At 67.0% G+C, this 15,359-nt stretch overlaps 2 protein-coding genes across 16 annotated transcripts in view; one reads left to right on the plus strand and one right to left on the minus strand.

Moving 5' to 3' along the window:
- Positions 1 to 15,359, plus strand: part of LOC311627872 (uncharacterized protein) — a 389,410-nt gene that overhangs the window by 40,199 nt on the left and 333,852 nt on the right. The window lies entirely within an intron of this gene.
- Positions 1 to 15,359, minus strand: part of BRSK2 (BR serine/threonine kinase 2) — a 46,843-nt gene that overhangs the window by 12,632 nt on the left and 18,852 nt on the right. For 10 of the 15 annotated variants that reach the window (XR_014795956.1, XR_014795957.1, XM_084894720.1 and 7 more), the window contains exons 2-13: positions 8,575 to 8,669; positions 7,734 to 7,819; positions 6,022 to 6,162; positions 5,623 to 5,739; positions 5,026 to 5,059; positions 4,849 to 4,917; positions 4,565 to 4,711; positions 3,245 to 3,276; positions 2,795 to 2,959; positions 2,560 to 2,657; positions 2,326 to 2,476; positions 861 to 926 (exon numbers count right to left, since the gene is read on the minus strand). Coding sequence is in view for 13 of the 15 variants with exons in the window: in XM_084894720.1 (XP_084750846.1) it covers positions 861 to 926; positions 2,326 to 2,476; positions 2,560 to 2,657; positions 2,795 to 2,959; positions 3,245 to 3,276; positions 4,565 to 4,711; positions 4,849 to 4,917; positions 5,026 to 5,059; positions 5,623 to 5,739; positions 6,022 to 6,162; positions 7,734 to 7,819; positions 8,575 to 8,669 (1,201 nt within the window). In the remaining 2 variants the exon portion in view is untranslated. Of the gene's footprint in view, positions 1 to 860; positions 927 to 2,325; positions 2,477 to 2,559; positions 2,658 to 2,794; positions 2,960 to 3,244; positions 3,277 to 4,564; positions 4,712 to 4,848; positions 4,918 to 5,025; positions 5,060 to 5,622; positions 5,740 to 6,021; positions 6,163 to 7,729; positions 7,820 to 8,574; positions 8,670 to 15,359 lie in introns of those variants that run through there. The other 5 variants (XM_084894724.1, XM_084894726.1, XM_084894725.1 and 2 more) reach the window with 3 other exon arrangements.

A 15,359-nucleotide genomic window follows, 5' to 3' on the forward strand; every position in this document is an offset into this window, starting at 1 on the left:
CACTCCACCAGCACCTGTGAGCTGGGGCCCATGGCCATGACCGTCCTCCCACACCTGCCCCAGGCACGGAGCTGGGAGCGCCAGTCCCCCAGCCAAAGCTTTCCGATGCCGAGTCCCAGTTGGTGCCCCCCAGCAGCCACTCTGAGGCCCAGTGCCTGGGGTCTCCCGCTGAGCTAGTGCAAGCTTGTCGCTTGGCACGAGGAAGCTGAGAGCAGCAAGGGGAGGAAGGGGTGGGAACCATCCACACGCCCTCCTGCCCAGCCAGGCAGCTTCTGGAGACGGAGCCATGGCTGCCTACACAGGCAAAGCCTGCGCCCGAAAAGCAGGGGCAGCGTGACCATGGGGGGCCACAGGGCAGGCCAACCATGCTGCCCTCGGGCAGTGCGCCCTGCAGGTGCAGGGGAGGGGCTCACAAAGGCCAGGTGTGACCAGCTCACCCCCTGCCACCAACTTGGGAGGCTGCAATGGGCTCAGAATGGCCGAGCTGCCTCTGGCTGCCACTTCCACTCAGGCCCTAGTGGGCAGCATGGTGGCCCCAGGGGACAGCACTGGCCAAGGGGAGGTTAGCCAGGACCACCACCAGCCACATCAAGGTGGGCCAGATGGGGCCTCACACCTGCGACCTCGGGCCCAGGGCAGGGAGAGCACAGTGGGTCTCCCAGCCCCTCTTGGGCTGGCCGTTGGCCTTGCCCAGTAGCCCACTCCTCCTGGGCCTCAGCCTGGCCTGACCCAGCCTTTCCCCCGGCTTCTGGAAGGTTCCCTTGCCAAAGGGGAGCAGGCCAGATCCTCAGGCCCAGCCCTGCCACCAGGCCCGAGTCGCCTGGGGGGCTGGGGGCGGGGCGGGTGGGCAGGGTGTATACCTGTCTTCTTTGCTGAATTGGGGGTGGGCTTCAGCGATATCCAGGCTTTTACTGAACATTGCTTTACTACAGCGGGAACAAAGCGAGAAAACAGAGTTACTGCCACAGCGCCGCCAGACGGCCTGGAGGCCAGGCCACACAGCTCCTAGCTGTGCGCAGGGCACACAGTCGCCAGGGGACACAAGCGGAGAGCTCCAGGGCACAGCACCCCCTGGTGGCCTGCAGGGTACTCAGCATCAGCCCCAGCGGGAGGCCCGCTGTCACTCAGCACCCTATGGCCAGAGGAGGCAGCCCAGGAGCTGGGCTGGGAAGTGCTGGGAGGGTCAGGCTTTCAGGTGACCCTCAGGCTGGGTCACACCAACCCCACCCTAGCACCCAGCACCCGTGGCAGCCAGGCCTGGGAAGCAGAGTAGAAGCCACGGCGGATGGCCTCCCACGCCTAACCCCTAGCCCAGGCCCAGGCAGGTGGGGTGGGTGGGTGTGGGAGGCTGGGGCAGGGAGGGCCAGGTCAGCACTCAGCCAGTCCCGCGGGGTTCCAGCCAGAAGCCAAGGGCCGAGCGTGGGGAGCTGGGCTGGGCAGAGGTGTGCCCACAACAAGCAGGGCAGGAGTGGCACTGGGCAGAAGTATGGCCAGCAGGGGACTTCCCCTTGCCCCACCCCGGTGCCAGAGTCTGTGGGCGGTGGGCCACAGCTGTCTGGAGACCTGGATAAAGGCTCCAGAGGGCCGGGACCCTAGGCCAGAGACTGAGCCAGCTGGTTTCCTGGGCAGGACCCAGGACCGCTAGGGGGCTGTGGGCCATCAGCCCAGTTGAATCGTGATGGTGGCCCGGCTGCCCTGTGGTCCCCCTGTCTGATGGTAAATTCCTTGGAGGCTTGGCCAGCTCGAGCACCCAGCTGACCAGAGAGCGGGGGCTGTTTGGACACTCACACTGCTCCCCAGGGGTAAGGGCAGACAGCTGAAGCCCCCTTCTGAGCAAGAACATTCAACTTCAGCCTAAGAGCGCCAGCTGAGGGCTGGGCAAGGGCCGCACAGCTGTGGCAGTGGGCCTGACGTCAGCTCCCTCAGGGGATCTGCTGGGACAGTCCAGATCTGCCCACCCTCCCCCTGAATTCCATTTCCATGCCCCTTGCACAGCCATAGGGGACCCAACACGGGCCCAGCGGTTAAGTGGGGACAAGCCTGCTAGGCTGCTGGCCCTGAACATAGCTGGACCACGATCCAGTCTATTCCACCTCAGTTCAGCCCAATCCAGCTCAGCCCAGTCCAGTCTAGCCCAGGATGGCCTAACAGCCCAGGCCAACAAAGCAAAGCCCTGCCCAGCTCAGCCCGTGCAGCCCAGTGCAGCCGGCCCAGCCCCAGGGCCAGGGCGCAGAGTGAGGCCAGCACAGCTCAGGAGGGGTGCCTTCACTGACCAGGCCAGGGCACAAGCAGGTAGGGCACTGGGTCCCCTCCGAAGGCACGTACCTCTGGCTGTGCTGGGCCATCTCGATGGCGCGCCGAGCGGGCACCGGAGAGCCGCCGTCCGTCACGCTGAGCACCTCCATGGACTTGCGTTCGGGCCGCCGCTTGCCATGCCGGTTCAGCATTGGGGAGTCCACGCGCTTCCGGGGAGGGTCTGTGTGCAGACAGGGGTCAGGCCAGGCGGCCCGCGGCGTCTGGCAGGGCTGGTGTGGGCCAGGCTTCCCTGGGACCTTGTACCTATTTCGTTCCTGGGGGGCAGGTCCTCGTCCTCGTGGCTGGGGTACCTTTCTTTCCGGTCCAGGAGGAGGAAATAGATCATCTTCTCCTGGTTCTCCCTGTTGGGGGGTAACGGGGGGCCGAGAAGGGTCAGCAAGCACGGTGTCCGCTGCTGGACAGCAGCCCTGGGGCTACAGCATCCCCTCGCACTCCCACCATCCCTGCTGCTGCCTGCAGGGCCCCTCGGGGGACGTACTCCTCGGACAGCAGGTCCTGCAGCAGCTTGTTGCGGTCTCGGAAGCAGCCCAGCGAGTGCATGCTGTCCAGCACATCGGGGTCAATGTCCTCCAGGCTGGGCAGCGAGCGGATCTGCACCTTTCGGGGGATGGGCTGCTCTGGCTCAGGCTCGTTCTTGCCCCCTCTGTGGATGACAGGGCACCGCCAGGGGTCACTGATCTCGGCAGGCCTCAGGCTCCTTCCCCCAGCCCTTCCTGGGGACCCTGAGTCCTGCTCTCTCCCTGTCCCAGCCCCTGCACACCTGCTCGCCGCTGTGCCCAGCGCAGGCATGCCGGGAGTCCCTGAGCGCGGGGCTGAGGCTGGGGCAGGCCTGCGCTGGGCTGGGTCCTCCCCCCCCGCCTTCCCTAGCAGGCCCTCCGGCTGCAGCGACAGGCAAAGCAGGCGATGAGTGGGAGGAAAAGCTACTTACATATACCATATGTGTTTCTGAATGTGCTCTAGCTACAAGAGAGAGAAACAGGAGGTTAGTATGGAGGGAGCAGGGAGCCCACGTTAGGAGGCCAGAGGGAGCAGGAGCTGGGAGCACCTGGGGGGCGGGGGAGGACCACCGTGGAGGAAGATAGCCAGCAGGAAGAGGGGAGGGAGTGGAGGAGGAGGGTGATGGGGAGAAGGAGGGGGAAGGACGAAGGGACGGCAGGGTGAGGACGTGGAGGGAAGGTGGGGGAGGAGAGGGGAGAGGGTGGGGATGGAGGGAAATGGGGAGGGGCTGCGTTCCCAGAGGCTCCAGACTAGCCCCCTGACCTGCCTCCCCAGTGGGAGGGGAAATGCCAGTCTAGGGAAAGGATGGTGGGATGGTGGGGGCTGCAGGGAGGGGGCGGAGGCAGGGACCCCTGGTGGCTCAGAGAAGGAGGCCTGAGGGAGGAGAGCAGAAGGCAGCCAGGGTGGCCCACGTGCGGGGAGGGCTGGGGTGCAGGGGAGAGCAGGGGGCTCAGAGGCCCGCTCTCCAAGAGCCTCTCCACCAGCTGGGACAGCTGGGTCGGGGCGGTTGGGAGATGGCCTCTTGGTCACCAGGCCACCCCTGTCCCGGAAGGACCAGTCCAGGGGAGTCCTGCTGCCCGTGCCCTGGGCACCTGACATCCTGGTACCAGCTAAGCCCTGGCTGCCTATGGCTTCTTCCTCAGAACATCACCCCCACGGTCAGTGTCATTGAGCTGAGTCCCCTGCCAGGCTGGCCTGGAGGCTGAGGGGCAGGGCTAGAGTTCGTGAATGCTGGTCTCCCAGGCACACCTGCTGGACACAGCCAGCAGGAGGCCCCTGTGCACACACCCACATGTCCATGCACACGTCCACACCTGGGCACATGCTTACACATGTGACCACTACCTGTGCATCTGTGCACATGCACGCATGTGCACATACCTGTTAAATAGTTATGCAGACACTCATGCAAGGGCACACACACCTATGAACGGTTCTCATGTGCATGAGTGCACATACCTGTGTACACATGTATGTGCACACTGCTGTGCTGCACACAGGCACTCACACTTACGAAACGTGCAAACAACTGCATGCACTCTCACACATGCACATTCATAACTGTGTACACACACACATGCACACACAAAGCTGTGCTTTCACGCACATCCAGGGCTCCCTGCACTCGCAGGCACAGGTCTTCCTTTCCAGGGCGGTGGCATGGAGATGGAACCTCTACCCCTGGGGGCCCTTGAGCCTGGGCTGGGAGTGTAGGCCCGCACCCTCTGACCCGCCCTGCGCCCGCACGCACCGTCAGGCGCCGCGCCGCGTCCACCTCGATCATGCCGCGCAGCAGGCTCTGGCAGTCGGGCGGGATGAAGTGCGGCATGTGGAACACTCCCCGCTTCACCTTCTCCAGCAGCTGCCGCAGGTTGTCGTCGTCGAAGGGCAGCGCCCCCTGCCGGCCGGGGACGGGGTCACCGCGGGGCGGGGGACTGGGACGGGGCGGCAGAGGCGGCAGAGACGGGCGGGTGAGGGGCGGGCGGGGAGAGGCGGACGGGGGGGCGGAGCGGGGTGCGGGCGCGGCGGGCTCACCACCAGCAGCGCGAACAGGATCACCCCGCAGCTCCACACGTCCGCCTTGCGCCCGTCGTACTTTTCTCCCTGCGGGGGGCGCTGTGGTTGGCTCCGGGGAGAGAGAGGGGCCCAGGTGGAGGGTCCGGGGTCCGCGAGGGCGGGGTGAGGTCCCTTGGGCGGGGGGTGACTACTTACCCGGATCACCTCGGGGCAGGCATAGTGGGGGGACCTGAAGGCAAAAGCAGCAGTCAGGGCGCAGGCGGGGCCGCTGTCCGCCCCGCATGACCTCCGGGTGCCCCGGACCACAGCAGGTGGGCGCTGAGAGGTGCCGACCCCCCAGCACACACCCCCAGAGGAGGCCCCAGCAGGAGCCTAAAGGGCTTTGCTGCCGCCCCGCCCCTTACTCAGGGGGGAGCCCCGCCTAGGAGTCCAGGGGCTCTGCCTAGACGGTCTGGTCCACGAAGGCAGGCATCAGAGGAAGGGCCGCCCCGGACTGGGGTCCCAACCCTGCACCGCCGCTGCGGGCGCAGAGCAGGATGCTGGCACACCAGCTTGCCCGCCGCGGGGGCCTGACCCGCCGGCCTTCCAGGGCCCGCCGCACCTCGGAGCCACCGCCAGGAGCAGAACCCGGGTCCTGCCTGCAGCCCCGGCTGTGAGGTGCTGGACGAGGGCGGGGGGCCTCGGAGACCACTCACTCCGGCCTCCGTGGGGCCGCAGCACTGAGCCGCCCGCCGGCCTTGCAGCACTGGCGGTGGCCGGGAGAGGGCGCGGGTGCCGGGGGCGCCCACTCACCCGCAGCTGGTCTCCAGGAGGCTGTCCCCCACCTGCAGGGACGCCATGCCGAAGTCCGCGATCCGGATGTTGTTCTTCTCGTCCAGCAGGAGATTTTCTGGTTTCAGATCCCTGTGGCTGGAAGGGAGGCGGCGGAGGCTGACCTGGGTCCCTCCCCAAGCTCCACCCACACGGCGCCCGGCCAATGGCAGCACGGCCCGGTGATGTCACAGGCAGCCAATCGGAAGCGGCCGGCTGCAGGTCTGGGATGGAGGGTCTGGGTCTCAGGTCGCACCCTTCGCTCGCTCCTGAGGGGAGTCCCTCTCCCTCCCGGCTCCCCGCACCCCTGCTCTGGGGCAACAGAGGGGCGACAGCAGGGGCGGGACCCCTAGGGGCGGGTCACGTGGGGGCGGCTCGCACCAGATGGAGTGGCTGTGGCAGAAATCCAGCGCTGAGATGATCTGCCGGAAAAACTTGCGGGCCTCTTTGGGGGTCAGCCTCCCCTTTTTGACCAGGTAGTCAAAGAGCTCCCCACCAGACACATGTTCTAGCACCAGGTATCTGCGGGGACGGGCGGGCTTCAGGTGGGTGCTCACGCTGCTGGCCCACCTCGGGATGAGGACCCCCTCCCCGCCTCCCCCACGCCTCCAGGGGCCCCCCGCTGCGGGACCATTGGGCCCCAGGGTTAGTGGGGCACTGTGGCTGCTGACGACCCCCAAGGAGCCGGGGAGTGGCCCTCCCAGGCCCTGCCCAGCCCAGGTTGGGCCCCCGGAGCAGGAGGCAAATCAGACACGGACCCTCAGGGAGCCGCGACAAGCAGGTGGGAAAGGGGGTGGAGGACGAAAAGGGTCAGGAGGCAGAGGGCAGAAAGACATTGGGGTGGTGGCGGGGAGACCCCAGCCCTCGGAAGGTGACGGAGAAGCCTCTGGCCGAGCCCCTGGTGGAGCCTGTGGGCTGGTTTCGGGGCTGGGGGTCCTGGGACTCGTGGGCACTGAAGCCTGTGGGGCCTCAGAGGAGCTTGGACCGGGCTGTGCAGACTCCCCTAGGACTTGCTAGTGGGCAGCAGTGGCGTGCGGGAGGGAGAGGGTCGGAGGGGAGGGCAGAGCAGGGGCAGAGGAGTGTGTGGGCCACGGGGACCAGCTGTCTCCAGAGCTGGTCTTGCAGGATTCAAGCGGTCAGTGTGTGGGGGCACCCTCAGGGCATTAGGAGAGTGTCTGTGGAGAGGAGAGGGGGAGGGGCTGGAGGCACGCCAGGGGGCACTGGGTGGCACCCAGGTGGGAGCGGGAAAGCCAAAGCACAGCACAGGCTGGAGGTGCCCCGCAGGTGAGCCCACTTGCTACTGCGCCTCCAGGCTCCCTGTGCTGTCCTGGGACTTCTGACCCTCTGGGAGGGGCTGGCCCCACAGGACCTGGACTGCCCACTGTCCACCTTCATCATAGGCATCCTGCTCCCGTCACCAGGCCTCTGCCCGAGCTGTATCCCCTCCTCAGACTGTCCTCCTAGGCCCTTCCCAGCTTCCTGCCCTCCCCCAGGTGGCCTCCTCAGAGCCGGGCGCTCTGGCCCTCGCCCTCGTGTGTCCGTCCTCAGAAGCACCTCCCCAGAAACGGAGGTGACGGGGTCCTGCACGTTGTGCGGAGAGGTGGACCAGATCTGCCCCCGCTCCTGCCTGCCCCCCAAACTCATGGGACGTCACCAAGATACTGCAAGACAAGCACCTTCAAGCCAGTGGGGGTGTCCCCTGTGGGTGCCCTTGTCACGGTTCCTGCGGCTCACCAGTGTCGGGCCCCAACACCACCACCAGCCCCCCTAAGGCATGTGGGGAGCGTCCCTGCTCCTCAAGGCGCTCCCATGGGGCAGCTCCGCATCCATCCTGCTGAGCACTGGAGCTGGGCCGTTCCTGCCATGTTGAGACCCAGATGGCCCTGACCCCTGACGCCCCCCCCCAGCCACGCCTCCAGGAAGCGCTGAACCCCACGGTGGCTCAGGTGGTGGCTCTGTGAGTCCCAGTGTTTGGTCAAGGAGCAGTGATGTTCCTGAGGCCGCCCTGCCGGGCCCCACTGCCCGTCTACCCCCCCTCGGCCCCTCGGCCTTCACTCTGGCCACCCCAACTCTCCAGACCCAGCAATACCTACAAATATTTTTTGTTTTCATAAACGTCGTGCAGCTTGAGGACGTGGGGGTGTTCGATGAGCTTCAGGATGGCGATCTCCCGCTCCACCTGCGGAGGAGGAGAGCATCACGCGGGCTCCGCCCCTGGAGGCCCTGCGTCCATCCAACGCCCAAAACATGCCTGCCTGGGGGGTGGGGGGGGGGGCTGTGGGGCGTGGCCCTGGCCTCACCCTCCCCAGGAGCCTCGGCTGCTGGGAGCAGAGGGGAGGTGTGGGCCCAGCCCCTTGGGGCACGGCCGAGGGCTCTTGGGTGCAGCTGGGGCTTTGGGGCAGGGCCAGTCTAGCCCAGGACCTCCCCGCTGTGGAGTGGCCCGGCCTACCCAGGGTCACACACAGCCCCACGGGGTCAGGGCCGCCTCGGACCCCTTGCCCAGCTGCATGTGGTCCCTGCCAGCCTTCAGGGGGATGGGCCCCAGTTGTAGCCCCATTCCTTCCCCAGCTGCTGTCTCTCCTCTTGGACATCTCAGAGTCCCAGCCGGAGTCCAGGACCTCAGCCAAGTGCTACCCAAGGCAGGGGCAGCGTCCACCTGTCCCCCCCCCCTGCACTGCCCCATCCATCCAAGCAGCTGCCACTCCCCTGAAAATCACCCACCTCGGGTCCTCGGGGTTCCCCAGGCAAACCCACCCAAGTCCCTCTCTACCCTCAGCAGCCAGGGGGTCCCCGCTGATGTCCCCGGCCCTCACCGGCTAAGCAGAGTGCCGTCGTCACACTGGCTCACTCCCTGCAGCGGAGCCCTCGGCCGGCCTGTGGCCCTGACAGCGGGGCCTGCTCCACCCACCGCCCTGCCCGCCCCCCTCGGCTCACCTTCATCAGCACGGACTCACTCAGCTTCTCCCGGTTGACGATTTTGATGGCCACCTTCTGGCACGTGACACAGTGAATCCCCAGCTTCACAAGGCCTGTGGGGAGAGAGGCCTGTCAGACCCGCCCAGCGCCTGGAGGACCCACAGCCGTGCCTGACCCCGGAGTGGTCCGGGCGGAGGGATGCCACTCACAGCCCACAGCCCCTCACTCCAAGTCTGACCTCTGCCCGACCCTGCCCCTTCAGTGTGCCTCGAGCTGGACTCCTGTGGCCACTGTCTGCCCTCCCACACTCCCATGTGGGTGACGCTGAGCCCTGCCCCCAGGCCTTCAGCTGCCTAGATGCCCCCAGCAGGGGAGCTTGGGTGCCCTAAGGCCCAGGAGGGCCCGCCCCCCCAGCACACTCAGCCCCTGCCACCTCCTCAGCCTGGACAGAGGCACCCAGGCAGCAGGCCAGGCCCACGGCCATGCAGGGCAGCACACCTCAGCCTGCCTCGCACCGTCTGCCCCGGAGCCCCCACTGGGGGGAACTCCGATAACTGCCCTCCTGGCCACACTTCAAGGACCCTGGCCCCCTTGTCCTGTGGGCAGAGCAGGGTGCCTGCCTCTCCAGCCCCTCCCAGCAGCACCCAGCCCCCTGCCAGCTGCCCCCTGCTGGACTGCTCTGTGGCCTCGGGCCCCAGACACCCCGCACTCCCCTTCCTGATTGGGGGGGCCCGTTAGCCATGGCACCACAGCCTGACGGGACGGAGGCTGTGTTAAGGGATGCAGACCACGTCAGGACTGCCCGCTGTGGATGCTGAGGGACACCACACTGTCCTTCACTTCAGGCCCCTCCGCCCTGTCATCTCACCCGGACCCCTCAGGTCCCGGATGCTTGGGTTTGTCTCCGCCCCTTTTCACATGGGGAGGGGGCAGTTTGTTACCAATTGGGGAGCCCTTTGCGGTGTGTCCGCACCCACGCCTCCTCCCAGCCTCCTGCAGGGAGGACTCCTCCAGCAGCCACTGCCTTGCTGTGGCCAGGAGCAGAACGTGAACAACGGCATGTCCCCCGACAGTGCACGTTAGTTACGGCCGGTCAGCAGCTCCTGGACGGACGTGGACATGGTGGCGCCACCGAGGCGGACAGAGCAGGACCGGAGGACGCGGGTTCGCGCCCCGCCTGTGCAGGAGGCACACGCTCACCAGCGCACTCCGCTCCTCGGGGTCCCTAGAAGCAGACGTCACACGTGTGGGGGGTTTCCAGCTTCCAGAGAGGAAGCTCGGGGCCTCACATTGACAGGGCAACAGAGCAGGGCCGGGGGCCCTCCGGAAGCAGGAAGCTAGGCGGTGCAGCCGCCGAAGACAACAGCTGTCTGCCGAGCGGAACACACCCGCACCCATTTCACAGACGAGATGCGGTGGCCGTGTCACCAGCTGGTGTCCAGAAAGGTGGCAAGGACAGAGGGCACAGTGAGTGAGGTGCCCTGGATGAGCCCCACGCTGCGGGCACCCTCAGAGCTGCTCGTGGGCAGGGGCACAGGCGGCAGGACACATGGCTGGGGGCTGTCCTGGCTTCCTCCCGATTTCATTTTCATTCACCTGCTGCCTCCCTGTCCTGCAGACTCCTATACATCCCTCAAAGTCCAGCCTAGAGGGGCCCCTCCGTGGTGGACGATCAGCCTTGGAAGTCCTGGTCGCCCACAGCTGGGGTCTCGGTGGGCCTGGGTGGGGAGGGGGTCCGAGCAGTCCTGCCCGTCCCTGGGGACCGGCGGGGGGCGTCCCCGCAGGAGCCTCCCGAGTCGCCGCAGCCTCCGGCGGGCGGAGCGGCTCCTGCAGGGGAAGCCGCAGCCGCCCTAATCACCCAGCCCTCCAAGTGCTCAGGCTCATTATCCAATTGGCGTTTTATCTCTAATTATTGCCTTTATAGCAAACACAGGCTCACGGGGAGAGGAAAGCACGCGTGCCACACTGCGGGAGGCGGGAGGCCGCGGTGGTCCGCGCGGCTGGTGTGCTCGGAAGAGGGGTTTTCCGAGTGCTGGCCGCCCCCTGGTGAGGAAGACAGGGGTGCGGTTCCTACAGTTACTGCCCCCAAAAGGCAGTAGTTCCCAGCCCACTGCCTGGGCCAGGTCCTCACAGATGGCCCTGACCCCGGCCCCCCGGCCCCTCCCAGCGGCCCCCTCACAGGCGCGGGAGGAGGTTCTGTGGCTGGAGGTGAGTCTGTCCGGGGAGGGCTTCATACCCACGGAGGCTAATAGCCATGCGAAGAGGGGCCCGACCCCCTTCCCCGCCCCCCTCCACTCCTCAGGGCTTTTAGCTTCTGGCGTCTCCTCCCTGAAGCTGACCTGTGTCCTGTCCGGGCGGCCTGGGGCCTCCCCCTGCAGGTCTCCGGCTGCTGCACGGCGTGCTGGCTGCCTGGCTAGGCCTGGGAGGTCCTCACCAATGGACACCCACACCCACCAGCCCTGTGACCCCGAGACACAACCCGGGGCCTCTGCACGGCGCCTGGGAGCCGCCCGGCCCTGCTGGCAGCGTCCTGTGAGGTGACCCCGGTGCCGAGGCTCCTCCACAGCCGGCAGAGCCCTTTCCCGTTCACAGCCCGGACTCCAGACCACGGCTCCTGGCTGTCCCACATTCCTGGCTGTCCCCTCCATTCCTCACCCCAGTCCGGGCACAGGAGGAGCTGGTCCTGGGAGCCAGGCAGGCCTGGCTTTCTCCCAGCAGCTGACTCCCCCACTCCTCTCTCACCTGAGGGGAGCTGGCCAGCAGGCAGGGGGTGGGGACTGAGCAGAGGCAGTGGTCTTGTGAGGTGACCTGTGAGGTGACCCTCGGCACCGGGGTCACCTCACAGGACGCTGTGGGCGTGGGGCCCGCTGAGGAGAGGGCTGGCCCTGGAGTCAGGCCTGCAGGAGCACAGGGCAGACCTGGGCCGCCCTGTTTCTCACTCAGCTCCACAAGCCTGCCTCTCGTCTCCCCCTTGTTTTCTCCCCGACACACGTCCCCGGGACAGCCTAGAAGAGGTCCCATCACCCCCTGGCTGGCCCCGCGCCACAGCCCTCCCCCAATCCCTCCCCCTCCCCCCACCTCCCCAGCCACAGCCCTGCCCCTCCTCCAGTGGGGCCTGCGCTCCAGAGCCCTGGAGTTCCTTTAGTCCTTCTGGCCTCTGCCTCCCCCCACCCCCACCCCGTTTCCTCCTGTCACAGACAAGTCCTGGCCTCCCTTGGGCCACACACTTCAGCACCACAGGCCTCTAGGCACCTGGCTGCGTGTCAGCTGGTCCTTGGGCACGGGTGACCAGAGGGCAGCCCCCCGAGACTTATGGGGGACAGGATGTGCCAGAGTCCCAGCTCAGAGCCAAGGAGCAGCAGGGCGGCCTCCCAGGTCCTGCCACTAAGCTCATAGGATCACTCTGAGGCCACCGAGTCCTGGGTCAGAGACTCCCTGTCCTGCTCCACCGCTGACAGTGCGCCTCTGGGGCCGTGCGGCCAGCTCCCCGGGGCCACGAGCACAGCTAACAGTGACCCACTTTCCGCCGCCTCACGAGCCTCATTGTGGGGAGGTTGGGGGGCAGTTTCTGCGGCCAAGGGCGGCAGACACCCCTCCTGCCCGGAGGGATGACTGCACTGGCTCTTGGAAAAGTGAGTCAGCAGAGTGGGCAGCCCGAGCCAGTATGGCCTCCTCTGGGCTGGCAGCGCGCGGGCACCGGGGAGAAGTCTCCAAGAGCAGGCAGGGGCAGCCGCAGCGCTGAGATGAGGGCCACGGGACTGCGGGGAGGACAGGGCCCAGCCCTCCACCCCCAACAGCCTCCGCCTAGCGACCTGGATTGGAGCTCACAGCCTGCGGGCTGCCCTTGACCATGCTGGGACCTGAGTGTCCCAGGAGCTGCTGCCGAGAACACTGTCCCCACAGGGACCACAGCCCCACGCCCAGGCCAGGACCCACATACCAGCCTGCTCTGCCCTCACTAAAGTGGGCCCAGCGGCCCCGGCGGCCCCCCTGGCAGCAGTGGCAAGACCACTGCCTCTGCTCAGTCCCCACCCCCTGCCTGCTGGCCAGCTCCCCTCAGGTGAGAGAGGAGTGGGGGAGTCAGCTGCTGGGAGAAAGCCAGGCTCGCCTGGCTCCCAGGACCAGCTCCTCCTGTGCCCGGACTGGGGTGAGGAATGGAGGGGACAGCCAGCTGCTGGAAGGCAGGGGCAGGTGACCAAGCTCCAGATGATGGCCGAGCCTTTCGTAAGCCCCTGGAGGCACTGAGGGATCCGCCTGGGGTCCCAACCACAAATGGAGTGTGTGGCCCCCAAAAGCTGTGTCCAAGTCCTAGTCCCTGGACTGCCTGCACGTGACCTTGTTTACGGAGTTGGGTGATGAGATCCCCTGCACTCGGAGGCCCTAACCGCAGTGAGTTCTTCCATGGGAGAGACAGGGAGATGGGACACAGACCCAGGGCGAAGCCCGGGAGCTGGGCACGGGGCCTGGGGAGCTTCTCCCTCGCAGCCTCGGGAGAACCAGCCCGCTGACTCCAGCCTCTGGAACAGGAGGAACAAGGCTCCGTGTGTCAGCGGCCAGGTGTGTGGCCGTTTGTGGAGCCCAGTGTAGGCATTTTCAACTCACACGAGTGTTTACCTTGGGTTTCCTTTCATCGGAGAACTCCCAGGACGTTTTGTTCATCCCCCGGGAACGTGGCCGAAGACCTTATGGTCAGGTGGCTCACTGAGATGGGAGCCGCCGCCCATGCCCCCTCAGCCAGCAAAAGTGTGTCCCAGGCTCCTGACCGGAAGTGGGCTCTCCACCCGGCAGCAGCCAGGAGACACTGAGGGCAGGACTGTGGGTTCGGCCACCTCTGAAGGAGCCACAGGGCAGGCCCAGCTGGTTCTCACCATTGCTTGACCCCGGAAGGGGTGGCTCTGAGCCTGTGGGCTGCAGACCCCTCAGCCTGGAGCCATGGCTGACCCGGGGGCACGTGGGCTCCCGCAGTGCCCCGGCCTGGATGGGGCCACCCGTTCCAGCAATGTCTGGTCAGAACTAAGGCTCCCAAGTACCCTCCGCAGAATGCTGATCCTCACAATAGCCCTGCTCTTTCTCAGCGGGGGAGGGAGGCTGGCCAAGCCTTTGTGGCACCAGGTGCACTTGCCGGCCACTGCACAAGGGGTCAGGCAGAAGCTGCACAAGCCCTGCTCTGCAGCGGGTGCGGGCAGAACTCCGCCCCTTCGCCCCTGCGCACAGGCTTAGGGAGTTAACAACGCTCCGGGCAAGGAAGTGGGGCGAAATCCAGAGCCCAGGGGCCCATAGTGTTCATTTCCCAGAGCAGCTAAGGGCCGGCCGGTCTGCGGGAGCCCGGGCACCGGGCAGCTTTCAGCACCACGGACAGCGCCCGGCGCGGCCCGCCCACAAAGCGCAGGGGCCTTGCTCCAGGCCCGCAGCTTGTGGGGCGCCAGCGCTCCTGGGGCGCCTCCTGCGGCCACCCCCCCCCCCCCCCCCGGCTGTTCCCTGGGCTTGAGGCCTAGACCCGAGCCTTTCTAGTCCGGGGGTACGCAGCAAGGGATGACCTGTACACCCGAGACACCCTCCCTCCGGCTGGAAGGAGCGGCCGGAAGCCTAGAACAGCGACTCGGGCGCCCAGGCGCCGAAGAGCCGCCCTCACCCAGCCCAAGCCTGGGGGCTACCTCTCTCCCCTCCTGGGCCCGGGTCCGGGCCCCTCGCGCGCTCCTCCCGCTTCAGAGCCCCCTCCTCGCAGGCAGAGGGCGGATCCGGAGCCAGAAAAGCGGGGTCAGCGGATTGGATTCTGGGGTTCAGCGAGCACCCTCCCTCCGCCTCCGGGCTCCCCGGGTCCCAGACCAGGGGGCGGCCAGGCCCACAGCAAACCCTCCGCAGACACAGGCCGCTGCGAGGCCGCCCGCACAACCCGGCCCCGCAGGGGACACACTGATCAGACTGCCCGCGGCGGCGGGGGGTGCGCAGACATCAAAGCGCCGCGCGCTCCCCCTCATTAGGTCCCTGCGGAGTCCCCCCCGCGCCCCCGCCCCGCCGAGCTCCCTCCCGGCTCAGTGGGCTGAGAAGGTGCCCCGGTTCTCAGCCTCCCCAGACCCTCGCCTCCTCCTGGGGGGTGGGGACGCCCGGCTCCTGCGCCCTGCCCCCAGCTTCGCTCCACGAATCCTCGCCAGCGCGCCCACATTTCCGCTCTCGGGGAGCCCTGTCCACCGCCGCTGAGTGACACTGCCCCCCCCTTATCCCCCCACCCCCGCCCCTGGTCACACACCCTCCTCAGGGCCGGAAGGAGAGCCCCCGGGAGGGCTCGGGAGCAGGGGACAGAGGAGGGGGGCTGGGCGCCCTCTTGATGGAGACTCCGCTGTTCCCTCGCCCACCAGCGCCAGGCAGGCGGAGGGGAAGGCGGCAGTGCGTCTCCCAAGAGACGACCGTTCACGCTCTGAAAAGGAACCTCTCAAATTAAATTAATTAAGCCCTGAACTATTTCACACTCGTTACCGCCGCTGGGCCGCCTCTGCTGAGCTCCCTGCCCTCCCTCCACAGCCCCCAAACAGGACAGCAGAGTCCCCTCTCCCGGACAGAAGGACCCCCCTCCCCCCAGGCAGCCGGCCCTAGATCCAAGAGAGAAAGGGACGGAGTGGGTGGGAGGGGTATTCTGGCACTCCTTACGTAACGCTGGGCTATTCCAGGACCCATCTCTGCAGCCCAGCACGGGGGTGGGAAGATGGCTGTGGTCAGGGCCCAGACTTTGAGGCCTGGCTCCCTGTCCCGTCTTGGGGTGGGGGCTCATGTGGCCCCTCCAGCCCCAGGAGCGTCCTAATGCCCTC

This window comes from Pipistrellus hanaki (genome assembly GCF_964339955.1).
Source record: "Pipistrellus hanaki genome assembly, chromosome: 9".
Lineage (NCBI taxonomy): Eukaryota > Metazoa > Chordata > Mammalia > Chiroptera > Vespertilionidae > Pipistrellus > Pipistrellus hanaki.